Source organism: Caretta caretta, chromosome 10 (genome assembly GCF_965140235.1).
Source record: "Caretta caretta isolate rCarCar2 chromosome 10, rCarCar1.hap1, whole genome shotgun sequence".
In the NCBI taxonomy this organism is placed as follows: domain Eukaryota; kingdom Metazoa; phylum Chordata; order Testudines; family Cheloniidae; genus Caretta; species Caretta caretta.
In genome coordinates, this window is record NC_134215.1 from 7,548,601 (window position 1) to 7,564,285 (window position 15,685).

The 15,685-nt window shown below is 42.6% G+C and overlaps 1 protein-coding gene across 5 annotated transcripts in view; it reads left to right on the top strand.

Annotated features, from left to right (window-relative positions):
* TOM1L2 (target of myb1 like 2 membrane trafficking protein) overlaps positions 1-15,685 on the top strand; it is a 67,209-nt gene that overhangs the window by 20,063 nt on the left and 31,461 nt on the right. For all 5 annotated transcript variants that reach the window (XM_048867683.2, XM_048867684.2, XM_048867685.2 and 2 more), the window contains exons 2-6: positions 4,020-4,104; positions 4,881-4,959; positions 7,092-7,241; positions 11,428-11,562; positions 12,700-12,858. In XM_048867683.2, coding sequence (XP_048723640.1) covers positions 4,020-4,104; positions 4,881-4,959; positions 7,092-7,241; positions 11,428-11,562; positions 12,700-12,858 — 608 coding nt within the window. The remainder of the gene's footprint in view (positions 1-4,019; positions 4,105-4,880; positions 4,960-7,091; positions 7,242-11,427; positions 11,563-12,699; positions 12,859-15,685) is intronic.

Here is a 15,685-nt window from a genome sequence, read left to right on the forward strand (position 1 = left end):
GACAGTGGGCATAGGCTTGCCTGGTAGATGATGTCCATGAAGATTGATGCACAGGAGGCATTCTTAGTTGAGCAGCACCTTATCTGAGTGCTGTAAAATGGGCAGCACATAGGTGATAAATTTCTGTAAAAGTGCTAACAACCCACTGAGGTAGGATGGTATTAACTGTCATTTTACAGATGGGCAAACTGCTTAACCCCTTTGCCTCCATTTCCCCAAGATGTCAGTGGCAGACTGGAATTAGAACTCCAGAATTTCTGGCTATGTCCTGTGACTGGACTTCTCTGAGATTTAATGTTCAACAGCCCTGAGCACCTTAAATGAAAGGTGCTATAGAAGTGCAAAGTATTATTCTTTCCCATCCCTGGCCCTGGGAACTAGAGACTTAAGTTAGTACAAGGTTTTTTTTGTATGTTGCCCAATAAAAGTGTCCCAGAAATTATTCACTTTTCTTCTGCCTGCTTACTTTGTCTTGTCTAGGGTGGGTATCTGAATTAAGATGCCCTGCACTCTCCCAGAGTTGTGCTGACTGTGTCTCCAAGTCCTTGTGTAAACTAATGCTAATTGACATGTGCCTCGGACCTGTTGTGGGCAGTAGGGGAGTTGATGCTTTTCTAATGCATTAGGTGCCCCTACATAAGGGAAATGTGCCATTCTTCCAGGATTCTGGCACCTGCACTAGGTGTTGGAAACAGTTTGACCCTGTCAGTATTATCAGCCAGCTGTTTCCTGTCCAGTTTGAGAGGGAGTCTCAGGGAGATTCATGGTTGGCACCTATCCGTTTTTCCAGCATTTAAAACCGTTTCTAGTGTTGCTGGTTCTGCTGTTTCCCAGGCACAGGATGGGGATTCTCTTACTCGGAGAAGCATGCTGCATGACCCCTCGTTTATACTAATAGCACTGTTCTGATGTGTTTCTTGGGGAGCTGGAATCTATCCTTGCATTGTTGGAGCTACTTGTGAACATGGCTGTTTGTTTCAAGTTTTGGTGTACACGCAGCGTTAACGTAATCAAGGGAAGTGCTTTCACAACTGTTAGGTCCTCTTGTCCATGAAACGTGTGCTGCTTTTGAAGTGATTTGTATTTAAAATCAGAATCTCAACACTCACAGTCAGAAAGTCGCAGCCTCTTCTTTGTGCTCTGAGGGGAAGAATGATCACTGAAACAGCAGGAACATACTAGCACAGTGCCACCGGAGAGAATAGTATGCCTTACATATGGGGTGTTTCTAAGCATCGGCCCTTGACATTCTTTGTAAAGAAAATCCAAAAATGTGCAAAAGAAAATTGTGTTCCCCATAGCTCTTGCTCAGTCCCTGTCCTGATGTCCACTTTCATACTATGTGACTCAGTCAAAGGCTTGACTTCTCTTCAGAAATCATCTGGGAAAATGCTAACCCTACACATGGCAATGCCAGCAGCCAGTTCATTCCTTGATCTTGTGATAAATATTTGGCCATGGTTTATTTTGGCAAAATCTCCATGTGACACGGCTCTGTGACCTGAGAATCGTGAAATCTTTTGAAACTCTTTCTCCATTTAGTGCAGCGCTGTCTCCACTTGTTGGGTGATGTTGTTGGAGGTAGCAGAGGGGTTGGCCATTCAGTTAGGGCCACCAACAATTTGATTCATGTGTTGTTTGTTTGTTCTCTTGGTTTTTTTGTGGCCAAGCTGGAGAAAATGGATAATGTTGTGCCCCTTTAAATGTTTGGTTACTGACGCTGACTATACTTTTATTTTACAGTTTGGATATTTACTTGGCATAATATGTGGTTCAGGGCTTCTGGTCTGTCTGTCTCTTTTTCTCTCTCTCTCTCTCTCTCTCTCACACACACACTGACACAGAGTTGTAATTATTTAAAAAAACCTTCCTGAGGGATACTGATTCCAGAAACAATTAGAAGCTAATTTGTTTGTTCATCTTTCCTTAGAGAAAAACAGAATACAAGTTATTTTTGTCGTCCCTAATCCTTTGTCTGTTTCGGTGGTGGGACCCAGATTTGCTGCTGTGATGCTTTGTGAAGTGCAGCAAAGGGGTTAAGCTGCTGGAAAGAAGTCTCACAAGTATGCATCTGGTTTGTTTGAAGAACAGTATTAAACTTCAGTGAATAGAAAGCACCTTGAAATCTTAAAGAATGCTACTATTGGTCAAAACACAGTAGGTCGTAGTCTCTGAACACCCTCGTTGAATTGCTGGGGAATGGGAGTACTTCGTATGTGAATAGATTTTGTGCTACTTTGAACTGTACCATGAGATAAGGTTGACTGACTTTTCCGAATCTGTGTCCCGTACAAAGATGGGGCTATGGCTGTTTTGTTTTTTTTCTATTCCTCCTTGGACCTGTGGGACCCGCACAGAGATCCTTTGAGTGCCTTTCAACACTCCTTATGAGGCTGAAAGTGTCACTGTTGAGAAATGGAATGATCTCACTTTCCCTATGTTCCTCCCACTCTGGGATTGAACGAACCTCTCTTCAGCGCTTCTAACTTTGGCCACAGAATCATAGAATATCAGGGTTGGAAGGGACCTCAGGAGGTCATCTAGTTGAACCCCCTGCTCAAAGCAAGACCAATCCCCAGTTTTTGCCCCAGATCCCTAAATGGCTCCTTCAAGGATTGAACTCACAACCCTGGGTTTAGCAGGCCAATGCTCAAACCACTGAGCTATCCCTCTCCCTATGTCATGCCAGTCTATGTCATTCTTTTTTTTCAAGTTGCTACCATTGGTGGAACTGCAGTGGTGGGAATACTGGTTGCTGGCATTTTAAGCACAGTGTTATGTGGCCCTTGCTCTGAGCTGGCACTTGGTCTGTGCTAACATTGCCACGGTTACTGCTGCCAGGGGAGCTGTATCCTTGTCTCAATGGTAGGAATTTTTTTGGGAACAATGTTACCACAGATGTAGCTTTCTGGTCCAGGAAGCATAAGGCAGAATTATAGAACTGGTTCAGTCTTCTAAAAGTGAATCTACCCTGTTCAGGCAATTTTTTCCTTTGAGACAAATGGGTTTGATTTGGGGAATTTGATATAAATAATTCAAGGTGACTACAAAGGGAACAAAGGAAACTGCACTTCTGCTGTTCTTGCTGCTTTATAATGTATAAACTATGTCTGAAAGATTTATTTAGGAAAGTTTTGTTTGTGTGTTGTACTTTTTGTTGATCGGTTGGGTTTTTTGTTTTGGCCTGTTTTTTTTTTGTTTTGTTTTGTTTTTTTGTCAAAAATTCAGGTCTTGTTTACCCTGTTTTCCTGGAAGAATGGGAAGCCAGTAGTAGGTCTGTAATTTCAGATGACAAGGGATCTGAAGTAAAACCTGATTAATTGAAGAGGGAAAGTGATGTTTATCCAGACAGCTGAGATTGCTTTCTGTTTGTAAGCATATTTAACTCAAACATCTAACAAACAGATGGAAGAAAACTCCTCTTGTTAAAGATTCAACACTACCACCCCTTCCGTTAAGGTCTGCGTGCACTCCCAAACTACATCTCTGGGTCCTTCAAGAGACACTTTCCGCAAAATAGGGAAGGCAGGAATTTTGCATTTGACACTTCTAAGGTAAAAAAACAAGCAAGGGAAAACCCTTAGTGTACAAAAAGGAGCCAGGTCTTCCCCATGAAAAGAGAAGTATGAATTCTGACTCCACAAAAATAGGGAGGGTTGACAGAGGTGTTCAAATATAGTAAATTAGAACTTTGAATGATTAACCCCTTTTCCCATCAAAATATCACAGCTAAAGTAGGGAGTTAGCTAAGAAGATAGAGCGGGAATTAACTGACAGCCCTTCTGTGGTCTGTGGATATTGAGTAATCGAGCCCACAGGATTAATTTTTATTCCGGATGCTTTTAAATTGGTCTCTAAATTAGGAAAAACGGTATGATATAGTCCAGAGTCAACAGGAAAATTTGTCCCTTCCTGTTTTGGGGAGTGCTTAAACTTGTGTACAAAATTGAAGAAAGATGGATGGACTATAGTAACTTAATCATGGAGAGGTGACAGAGATTTTTGTGTTGGCTTCACAGAAAAGGCGACTGATGGCTCCTTGCAGAGTGAGGATTGGACACTTAACATGGAGATCTGCGACATTATCAACGAGACAGAAGAAGGGTATGTGCATTATAGATAACTTGGGTGTTTCACACGTTTTGCTGATACTGATCTTTGTTCTTCAGCATGCTAGGTGGTGCAGTGGGCTAATAATGCACAGGTGTCCTCAGATTAAATCCCATTTTTAGGTAGCAAATGAGTTGTTCGGTCTCCTCATCCCAAACTGACACTGATCCACTTCAGACAACCAGCACATCTTGTGGCACTTGCTAGTGTAAGACCTCTGCTCAGGAGAGTTGGAAGGTTAGAATAACTTGGGATGTGGCATGTCAGGATTGAGATTCATTAGCAGAGCTCTGTGTTGGCCCAGCACCAAAATGACAGCACTAGATTTTCATGGTGCAATATCTAATTCCTGGGTGTATCCAAAAAGCACATACTAAATGTGCTACAATAGGGATTATTGAGCCTGTATTTTTAGGAGACATGCTTGTAACTTCCAAGCCTCCAAATGCTGCATTGCTACCAGATCCTAACATTTGAAGAGACGGACCTCTCTGGTATCCTCTGCCACTTCAGCACTCAGGCTGCGTTGCTTGCACTACACAGCAGGCCTGTTCTCAATGGTATTACGCCTTTGGCCTCTTTCCGAGTGGCTGTCTGCTGTCTTGTTCATACATCGCCCTTGTATATGCATTCTCATGCTGAGCTTTCAGTGATCATCGCTGGGTTATCTAAAGTGAACGCAAGTGCTCCTGCCCTGTCAGAAAGGGTTAGGGAACACCGATGTTCCCACCTTATGAGGAGTGAAAATGATATGTTTGTTTCTCCTTCAGTCCAAAGGATGCTATCCGAGCACTGAAGAAGAGGCTGAATGGAAACAAAAATTACAGAGAGGTGATGCTGGCTCTAACGGTGAGTGGGATGAGCTGGGAAAGTGCCAAAGAAAGCTACCATAGTATCGTTTACCTTCAGAAAGGGGAACTACACAAAAATGAGGATGCTAGTTAAATGGCAATTAAAAGGAACAGTCACAAGGGTGAAATGCCTGAAAATTGCATGGAGACTATTTAAAAACACCATAATAGAGGCTCAAATTAAATGTATTCCCCAAATGAAAAAAAAAAAGCAGTAAGAAGACACTCCCTTCCCCCCCCCCCCCCCCCAAAAAGCCACTGTCACGAAATAGCGGCGCAAAAGAGACAGAGGCAAAAAGGTGTCCTTTAAAAATTGGAAGTCCAATCCCAGTGAGGGAAAATAGAAAGCAGCATAAACTCTGGCAAGTCAAGTATAAAAGTATAAGGCAGGCCAAGAAAGAATTTGGAGAGCAACTAGCCAAGGGCGCACACAAAATTTTTACTATTAGTTTTTAAGTACATCAGAAACAGGAAGCCTAAACTAGATCAGCATAAATTACTACATTGTGCATTTGCACAGCCCCACTAGAGCGTGAGGTAATTTGGCAGTGACCTTTCCTGCTGATCATGTCAGCAAGGCTATTGGTTGAAAAGGGCCTACTGGGTGACATGGCAGATCAGAATGTGTTTTGGTGGGTGAAACTTGCACTTCCTGAATGTAAGGGACAAATACTATTGACTAGATCAAGGCATAACGTTGTAGGTAGGTGATCTGCATGTTTCCCCTGCACCCTGCCAGCATGGTTTAGTCCTCCCTTGCTATATCCCATGCTGCTCCCTCCTTAGGATAGATGGTTGCCAGTTGTACTGACCTGTGAGGTGGTTGTCACTTGTATGAAGATGACCGTTCTAAATTCTTTTTCATTCTTTACCTATCTGGCTTTGACTCAAAGTCATTCAGATAGCTGCCAGTTAAGGGGTTTGTTGGGGAGAATTAAAATAAGGTGCTAGTGTCCCAAGGAGTTAAATGAGACTGCTGTGTCCATCTTAATGTGGATATGGAATTATACATTGTCTTGAAAAGAGGCTGAAACCTGGACTTGCAGGCTTCAATGCCCATGTTGTCAGGTGTGAGGACATCACTAGGAGCAGAAGCTCCTCGGCTGTGGGGTCATGGCCGTTATTAGCCATGGTTATATGTAAAAGCTGTGTGTTGTATTTCTCTCCATGTACATCATGTTCTTCACAGAAAACAGTCAATAGCTGCTGTTCCGTGGTAATCGAATGTCTAAGTGAGAATGACTCCAGCTAAGTTATCGGGGAAATGTGGATATAGCCTGTCAAAGAATTCAAAAGCAGAGTGTTTTGAAGGATTTAACATAATTTGGCATAATACCCATGTAAAACTCTGTAACATGGATTGTAAATTGGGGTGTCCTGGTTCAGTCACATTTCAGGAGCATGGAAAATGGGTGTCTCTAAACCTGACCCTGTGACAGGATATCCATTTGACATGTTCTTGTTGTAACAACCTATGTGCTGAAATTTGGTGTACAAACAGCATAAGTGAGCAAACTTCAGTGAAAGTGGCAGAAACTTTATTTCTTCACCTTGACAATAACAAAAGTTGGATCACACAAGACTCTGGGGTGTTAATAATAGAGATTTATTTTATCACAAGACAAAAGGTATCCAGAAAGGAGAAGACTTTAATATGAATCACATTTTGTCAGCATCTTTTGGTGCCCAAGGCATTATTTCTAGTGATATTGTCTCATCAGCTGGATTACCCCCTCACTGACTAATGTCCAAAAGCAAAGGTCCAAAATTACCAGTGAAAATTAAAATGAGAAAGGGCTACATGTTTGATCCAATTAAACGTCAGGGTACATCTAAAGGAAAATTGCTACACTTTGGCTATTAACCAGTTGACTGGTTTGCATGGTTCCTGGTAAAGGTAACTGAACATATAAATGAATTCCTAGGGTTGTATGTAGAGGAGGAAGCTCTGTAGGCATACTGGGAATGGTGTGCAGGGGAAAGAAGCAAGAATAGGGTACTAAGCCTCCTCTTCCCCTCTCCTTCCCCCCTCTTCCCCCCAATGCTGACACTTTGTACCAGGAGGATTCTTCCTGTTGTGAACGTGATCAAGCTTTGTTCCATCAGAGGTTCTTTGTGTTTCTTGTGTAGGTATTGGAGACCTGCGTGAAAAACTGTGGTCATCGCTTCCATGTCCTAGTGGCAAACCGAGACTTCATAGATGGTGTTCTGGTGAAAATCATCTCACCCAAGAACAATCCTCCCACCATTGTACAGGATAAAGTACTAGCCCTGATTCAGGTATGCAAGTCAGCTCTTCAATTCTGTACGCCATCTCTGAGATAGGGGCTGTCTCTCTGAGCACTGTATAGTGCTGAGCATGGTGTTAGTGTTAAATGTATAATGTCAAACCCACAATGAAATTGGAGACACTAATATATGAAGTTTAGGGGCAGAACTTACCTAGGGAAAAAATGCCTTCTCAATTCTGAATACACAGGATTCTTTAAAGTCATCACTTTGGTAATGAGTGGTTTTTTTTAAAGGCAGCACATCTACTGGTTAGACGGGCGACCTAGAAGTTGATGACCTATATTCTGTTACCAACCCTAATTGACTCACTGTATGAGGTTAGATAAGTTGTTTTAGCAGCACATTCTGCTCTCAGTGAAATAAATGGGAAAACTCCTGTTGATTATTTTTTTAAATAGTGCAAGATCAATCTCTTAATCTCTCTCTGCTCCATTTCCCTGTCTGAAAATGGGACTACTTTTCCATCTTTAATAAGCCCTTTGTACTTCTATAAGTAACATTCATCAAAAGATCTCATTTCCTCTGCTTGCTCTGCAGCAGCAGTTTACTCTCATACCATTTCCTGAACTGTCAGCTCCTTGCCCAAAGTGGTAAAGGTCAGAAGTGCACATCTGCCACTTACTTGTATGCTGCACAAAAGGGTAAACAAAGCCATGCTAATTTCATGTCCTATTAGAATTGCATGAAGAAACATTGGTGCTGGAGGAAACCTGACAGTCATAGGAAGCTTAATTTGCAAGCTTCTACTAGGCTATTGCAAACACCAGACAGTTAAAAACTGTCTATATTAAAAACGATATAAAGGTTCTGAGTTGGTTCTTGGTGGGAATAGGTTTACAGGCACATAATGCAGTTTTCAAAACATATTTTTAATTTGAGCAGGGAAATGGTCTACTGAATTTCCAGTTGTTTCTTGGGCACACCAGGTGGTACGTATTTAAAGCATATACAGGAACATAAATGAAGCCACTAACACTTACTAAATAAGATATATTTTTTTAAAACAGGAAATAAACTGGGTGGAAGACTTAGGAGTGGACTGCGTAGGAGCTTCAGGAGCCCCTTCGCCCTCCCTTCCAACCCACTGCTTCTTCCATAAATAATGCAACTTTAATAGAACTGTTTAAAAGAGGCTCCTCTTAGTCCAAGTGAACCTTCAGACGTCCCCTCCCTTCGGTGGGAAAGCCGATGGGTGAGATCACAGTACAATAATCTGTATTATGTGCTATTAATAGAAACGTCTTAACACCAAAGTGTGTTTATTTCCTTACTAAGGCTTCTACAGTGGTTTTTTAGGATGCTGGCTAACTTGATGCCCAGATCCATGTCGTTTCCACCCATTAATAGAACAAGAGTGGAACAGTGGTTGCAACATTACCGTGAAGCCAGAGTCATTGCTCTGTATAGTTACATATATTTATATCTGACTAGATCTAGTGCGGTGGGGTTAAAAGCCTTCATTGGTTTCTAATCCAAAATGCCTTTTGGCATAAACAGAATGGAAATTGTGAAGAGTTGCCTGCGGTTGGCTCCTCTCACAACGTCTTTGTTTTGTCAGAGGTGGTGAGTGACTTTGTTTTCTAGATTGTCTGATAATTCAGAGAAAGGGACTACAGAAGTACTTCTCCGCTCCCTGATGGGGGCACACAAACATGGAATATCCTGCATCTCATCCAGCTTTCCTCAGCTTTAAGACTCTGCTCTTCTTGTTCTCTGATCCAAGGGGTTGCTGTCTCTTCCCAGCTCCACTCTATTATAGCGTTTTAATGGCCCACACTTCCCCTCTTCTGTAGACTTATGATTTAATAATAGGGAATTTTAATGCCTATACAAGTGAGGACTAACAGCATAAGATAGAATTATGGGAATGTGCTGTGCAAACATCTCTTGAAGCAACCCTCGCTGTTATACTCCTGTGTCTTTCCTGAGTGTGGATTGCTGCGGGATGGTGGCTTTGTGTCTCCATCTTAAAACTAGTTAGGTAGTTTGTGCCCCCTGCTGCTGTTAGGAAGCTGTTCCAGAGCCTCCCTCCTCTGATGGTTGGAAACCTTCTTCTAATTTCTAGCCTAACTTTATTCATGGCCAGGTTTATTTGTTCTTGTGCCAGCATTGTTCTTTAGCTTAAATAGCTCTTCTCCCTCCCTTGTGTTTACTCCCTGATGTATTTGTCAGCCTCATTTTGCAAGGCTAAACAAGCCAAGCTGTTTTAGTCTCCGCTAATAAAATTGGCTTTCTGTTCCCCCTAATCATCCTCCCAGCCCCTCTCTGAAGATGTTACAGTTTGAATCCATTTTTCTTGAACGTGTGTGGCCAGAACTGTACACAGTATTCCAGATGAGTTCTTCTCAGTGCTTTCTACAATGTCATTAATAGTACAACCAGTATTACATTAACTATCCCTGTCAGTGCTGGAAATAGCTCACCTGGATGCTCTAGGTGCTACAGTAATACAAATAATGTTGTACTGACTAAGTTGACCATAACAAGAAGGTCATGTAGTATGTCCTCTTTCGTCAACCAACAGATTTCACAACTTTTTTAATTTGTTCATATAGTGTCAATTACAACTGTATTTTGGAAATGCTTTTATAGAATATGGCTCTCGCCTGGATCAGGTGCTCACAAGTTCAAATCTAGCAGGGTTAGGGCCTGCACTATGCCACGCTGCAACTTTTGGAAATAGGAGTTCAGTGGTTCAGCTATTTGGATGTGGGGTGAACCGAAGTTCCTTCTGCCCAGCCGTGGCACTGTCCAGGTGAAAGCTGGACCCCGCAAAAAAAAAAAAAAAAAAAAAAATCAAATCAAAAGGCAAGATTTAAAGACTGGAGATGATTCAATGGGGAGGGAGATCCACACAGCCAGAACAGCACAAATGAGTGTGTCTCCTTTCTGTAGAGGTGGAGAGTTGCAGAGGAGAGGCCAGATTAGCAGGTAGAAGAGTAGGCCAGTGAAGCATGGGTGCAATTGTTTCTCTTCCTGGGGAACCAAACCATAGTAACAGCTCTGTACAGCAATGCGGTGCCCCTGGGGTGGTACTCAGAGCGTGAGTCATTCTGTGCAGTGGCTAAACAGAGCTCACCTGGGACCACTTCAGTTTCACTCTATTAATAGAAAGGCAGAGTGGAAAGTGCTATTCTATAGAAATGGGTTTAAACTGCTGCTCATGTAAATTACAAACATCAGGACAGTACAAGATTAGTTACTTCTGCAACAAGGATGCTTCTGTTGTAATTAAGGAAGCTTCTTTGAAACTGACCTTTCAAACCTGAATGGCTCTTCTCAGTTGGAGATAGTTTCTCCTGCTGAAATGGGATTGATGGAACTCCTATTGCTTCTGAACAATCAGTGCAATTAATTTACTGTAACAGTACTGGGAAGCAGAACTGTTAGCCCCCAAGAAATGATGGATTCTTCCCGAGGTATATAGGGTACTAAATACAATTTCCTAGAAATGAGCAGAGTAAGAGTGTAAGTAAAATACTTAATCTTATTTTTAATCTGTTTTATCCTTGATTGAAATGATGGCTGAAAACTTTTTTTGGGTGAAAATAGTCAAAGTTTTTTTTTCAGAATATGATTACATGGTGAGCGTTCGTGGAGAACTTATTCCAATCTTACCAACATTTCTCTGAATAGCTCTCTAATTTAACAGTAATACTTTACCTTCCATGTGACTTCTTTCACGTGAAAAGCCAAGTGGACCAAACTTTTAATGAAAGTATGGTCTTTTGGAATATGACCTAAGAGATCTTTGTGTGTGCACTTACATTTTCCTTTGCCTTTATTGTGAAACATCTTTTATTACATTTCTTAGGAATTTTACTTAAATTGCTTCTGTCTCAAAGCTTATTGCAGGGCTAGAATTAAGTATGAGGGCAGATATCAACGTACCACCAAATATAACTAAATGAGTGAATTACCCACTTCTGCCTATGTAATTGCTATGTGGGACTACTATACACTGTGAATCCCCATTTATTTTCTGTTTCATGCTTGACCATCTGGGTAGAAACCCAGAATCTTTTAGATCAGCTCTAATATTGAAAGTCTCCTTTGAGCCTGAAATGCATGAATGCGTTTCTGGTTTGGCTCTGAGTCGTGTGATAGAAGAGGTAGAAGGGAACTTGCAGATCATATGGAAGTCTTATGAATAATCCTGTATGTTGTTTTCCAGGCTTGGGCAGATGCATTTCGAAGTAGCCCTGATCTAACTGGAGTAGTGCATATTTATGAAGAACTCAAAAGGAAAGGGATAGAGTTTCCTATGGCAGATCTTGATGCTTTGTCTCCAATACACACGCCACAGAGGGTAAGCTGCAGTGAAGGATTTTCCAGGGCCATATGAATAATTGGATACTATTCTTCTAACTTCTGCTCTTTTCCTCAGCTGTTGATTTATTAAAGTTGCCCCAAACTTTCTCAAACCTGGATGGCCTTTGTAATAGTAAAAGGGAGTGGAAAAGAATAAGGGAACTGCGTTGACAGGCTGATAAACTACTGGCATCCCCTTGAGACAAACATCAGCTCAAGAACAGAATGAGTCTGAAGGAGTTTTATACACTTGTTCTGTACTGAATATTGTGATCTATCACCAAACTGCCACACAAACATAACTAATCTGCTCAGGACCAGCCCGGGCAGGATCTATTGTTGAGTTAATTATCTCTCCCCCAGAGAGGACAGTTGTTTCTGTTGATGATATGGCGGAACTGCCTTCAATGAATCTTGTGCAGATGAACAAAGAAGGCCTGACTTTCAAAGGTTGCTTAGCACGCAAGCCAGTGTTCTGCATTTTGTGTACTTTTTATTTTGCTTTACACAATTCATGGGGGACATCACAAGAAACCAGTAGATGTCCCCCACTTTCAAAGGTGCTAAGCAACCACAGCTCCCGTTGACTTTGTGTGAGCTGCAGGTACTCAGTACCTTGGAAAGTCAGGGCTTACAAACTCGACTCGGCTATTACTGTTGAAAAGTAAACTTGCTGATCACAAATATTCAGACTGTTCACTGTGAAACTATATGGCAATGCAGTAATATAGCTGCAAATTTAAATACACAGAAAAACAGGAAATGCACTTAGGTTGTGACAGCAAAATAAATTACCTGCAATGTGTGTGTAGCAAATGATTTTGTAAAATGTGACTTCATTTCTAGGCTACATTTCTTTCACTCTCTGAGCCTTGTTTTTATTTTCTGTCTTGCCTTTCTTGTGGAGGAAAACTGGAACTAAAAGTTATGGATTGGGATAGAAGAGATGAATATAGCTTGTCAATGCTATTCCACATTTATGCTCTGATATGTCAGCTTGTATTCCATAACAAAAATTGACCTTTTCCTGAAGGTGGAGCTATGGTCTGTACTTGGGCATATTGTCTTAGGGTTGATGCAAACCAAGCACTGTCAGCATTCAGCATTTGAACCCTTTCTTTTTCTGATGTAACAGAGTGTTCCTGAAGTAGATCCAGCAGCAAATATGCATGTGTCCCAGTCCCAGCAAAAGACGAGCACGAGTTCCTATTCATCCCCATCTCCAACAACATATTCAGCTCCTCAGGCCCCACCTCTGAATGTGACTGGTCCCATCACTGCCAATTCTGAACAGGTACTGGGATAGAATTCTGGTTATTTCAAGTAAATAGATGAGTAAGGCTCTTAGCTCAGTAAATCAGCCTACTGAGCTGTCATCATAGTCATCTATTTTAATTTTTCTGAAGGTAAGTTTCAGTTGCAACCGAGACCTGGTTTTGTCTAGTGACCATTTCTCCTGTTGTGGATTGTGAAATCAATCTGCCTTTAAGGCTGTAAGAAAATTGTGACTTTTGTTGTTCAAAAGTTGTGGCCACAATTGGTTAAAGTTGCAGTTCAAGGCATGTAGCCTGCCTTCCAAAGCAGGGCAGCAGCACAGAAGAGACATCATGTGTCCTGCTTGGTTCTCGAAGGCAAGCATGACAGTGGGTGGAGTGGGCCAAATTTGAGTGGTGGTGTGACCCTGTCCAACCAGTTGCCACACCACTTGCTCAAATTACGCCTAGTCATCCTTCTGCCATGGCGGGAAGGGAGGGCAGGCCTAAAGTGATGAGTGGCTTTGCAACCTGGTTCATGGGATCGTAGCATCACTCAAATTTGCAGCAGCTGTAAAAGGTTTTAAAAGGTATTAAAAGTTGTGGTTTCCACAACAAAATGATGGGCTGCAATTTTCTTACAGCTGTATCTGTCTTGGATACACACAGTATCGATTACTGTAGTATCTGAGCATCTCAGTCTTTTAATGTATCCATCCTCCCAGTCCCTGTGTGGTAGGTATGTCTTACTGTTCCCAACTCATCACAGAGAGACTAAATAACTTGAACAAGGTCACAGAGGGAGTCTGTGCCAGAACTGGGAACTGAATTTGGGGCTCTCAAGTCCCAAGCTATCACCCTAACCATTGGCCCATCCTTCCTATGAGATGCAATGAATGCAAATCCAAAGAGGAAACGCCCTGATCCAGAGGTCATGTCTCCTTTTCCCCTCATCCATATCCATTTTGAGAGAAGAGGGTAATGTTTTATAGCATAATTCTGTTTAATTTAGCTGCTCTTCTTGTTTACTTCCATGTTTCCATCTGAGTGTTAGCACAGCTGGCTTTGTCATGGTGATGAATAACTAAGCTTGGCAGGATTTGATTTCAATCCACAAAGGTCAGTAAACGTCGATTTCAGCTGACACTGAAATCGACAGGAAAAAAAATCAATTGGTAACAGTTGGTGCGCCTGCAGGGAGAGGGTGTCCCAGCCCTGCAGCAACACAGGGAGCTCTCTGCAGTCCTGCTGTCATGGGAGTGAGGGAGCAGGGCCCTGACAGCACAGCTGCAGAGAGCTCCCTGCACTGCCACAGGGCCGATGAACGCAGACTCTGCAGGTGCAAGGTGCAGGGAAGTCTGCTGTCCTGGCCTGGAGGAGCAGAGACCTCCTGGCCAAGACGGCAAGGAGGAGTTGTCCTCTGCCACTGCGGAGGCAGCCTTGCTGCTGAATGGCTCCATCCCCAGGCAGGAGCTATTCAGCAACAGGAATGTCTCCCCTACAGCCAGGAACTCCTTGTCATCCTTGTAGCTTTGGCTTGCAGTGTCTGCTCTGCCCAACCAGGACCACAGCCTTTCCCACGCCTTGTGATTCAATGTCACCAGCCTTTCGGCAGCACAGGGAGCCATCTGCAACCCGGCTGTCGGTGGAACCCTAATCCCAACGCTACCACCCCTTAATTTCGAACAACTGTAAAACTTAAAATTGTTAAAAATAAAAAAAAAGTCTTAAAAATAAAACTGAATATTAATTGTTGAAATTAGAGAAAACAAAAATCGAATTCTGCCACGTCCTTCATAGCTTCTTTCTTCAGCACCGATCTGAAATGTTACTTATCTAGAAAAAAGAAAAGGAGTACTTGTGGCACCTTAGAGACTAACCAATTTATTTGAGCATGAGCTTTCGTGAGCTACAGCTCACTTCATCAGATGCATACCGTGGAAACTGCAGCAGACTTTATATACACACAGAGAATATGAAACAATACCTCCTCCCACCCCACTGTCCTGCTGGTAATAGCTTATCTAAAGTGATCAACAGGTGGGCCATTTCCAGCACAAATCCAGGTTTTCTCACCCTCCACCCCCCCACACAAATTCACTCTCCTGCTGGTGCTAGGAGATTTAAATGGCTGATTTAGAACAACGCTTCCTCAGCTCTCGTCCCCTAAAGCCCCTACTCTACTTGCGCTATATTGATGACATCTTCATCATCTGGACCCATGGAAAAGAAGCCCTTGAGGAATTCCACCATGATTTCAACAATTTCCATCCCACCACCAACCTCAGCCTGGTCCAGTCCACACAAGAGATCCACTTCCTGGACACTACAGTGCTAATAAACAATGGCCCCATAAACACCACCCTATACCGGAAACCTACTGACCGCTATTCCTACCTGCATGCCTCCAGCTTTCACCCTGACCACACCACACGATCCATCGTCTACAGCCAAGCTCTGCGATACAACCACATTTGCTCCAACCCCTCAGACAGAGACAAACACCTACAAGATCTCTGTCAAGCTTTCTTACAACTACAATACCCACCTGCAGAAGTAAAGAAACAGATTGATAGAGCCAGAAGAGTTCCCAGAAGTTACCTACTACAGGACAGGCCTAACAAAGAAAATAACAGAACGCCACTAGCGGTCACCTTCAGCCCCCAACTAAAACCCCTCCAACGCATTATTAAGGATCTACAACCTATCCTAAAGGATGACCCAACACTCTCACAAGTCTTGGGAGACAGGCCAGTCCTTGCCTACAGACAGCCCCGCAACCTGAAGCAAATACTCACCAACAACCACATACCACACAACAGAACCACTAACCCAGGAACTTATCCTTGCAACAAAGCCCGTTGCCAA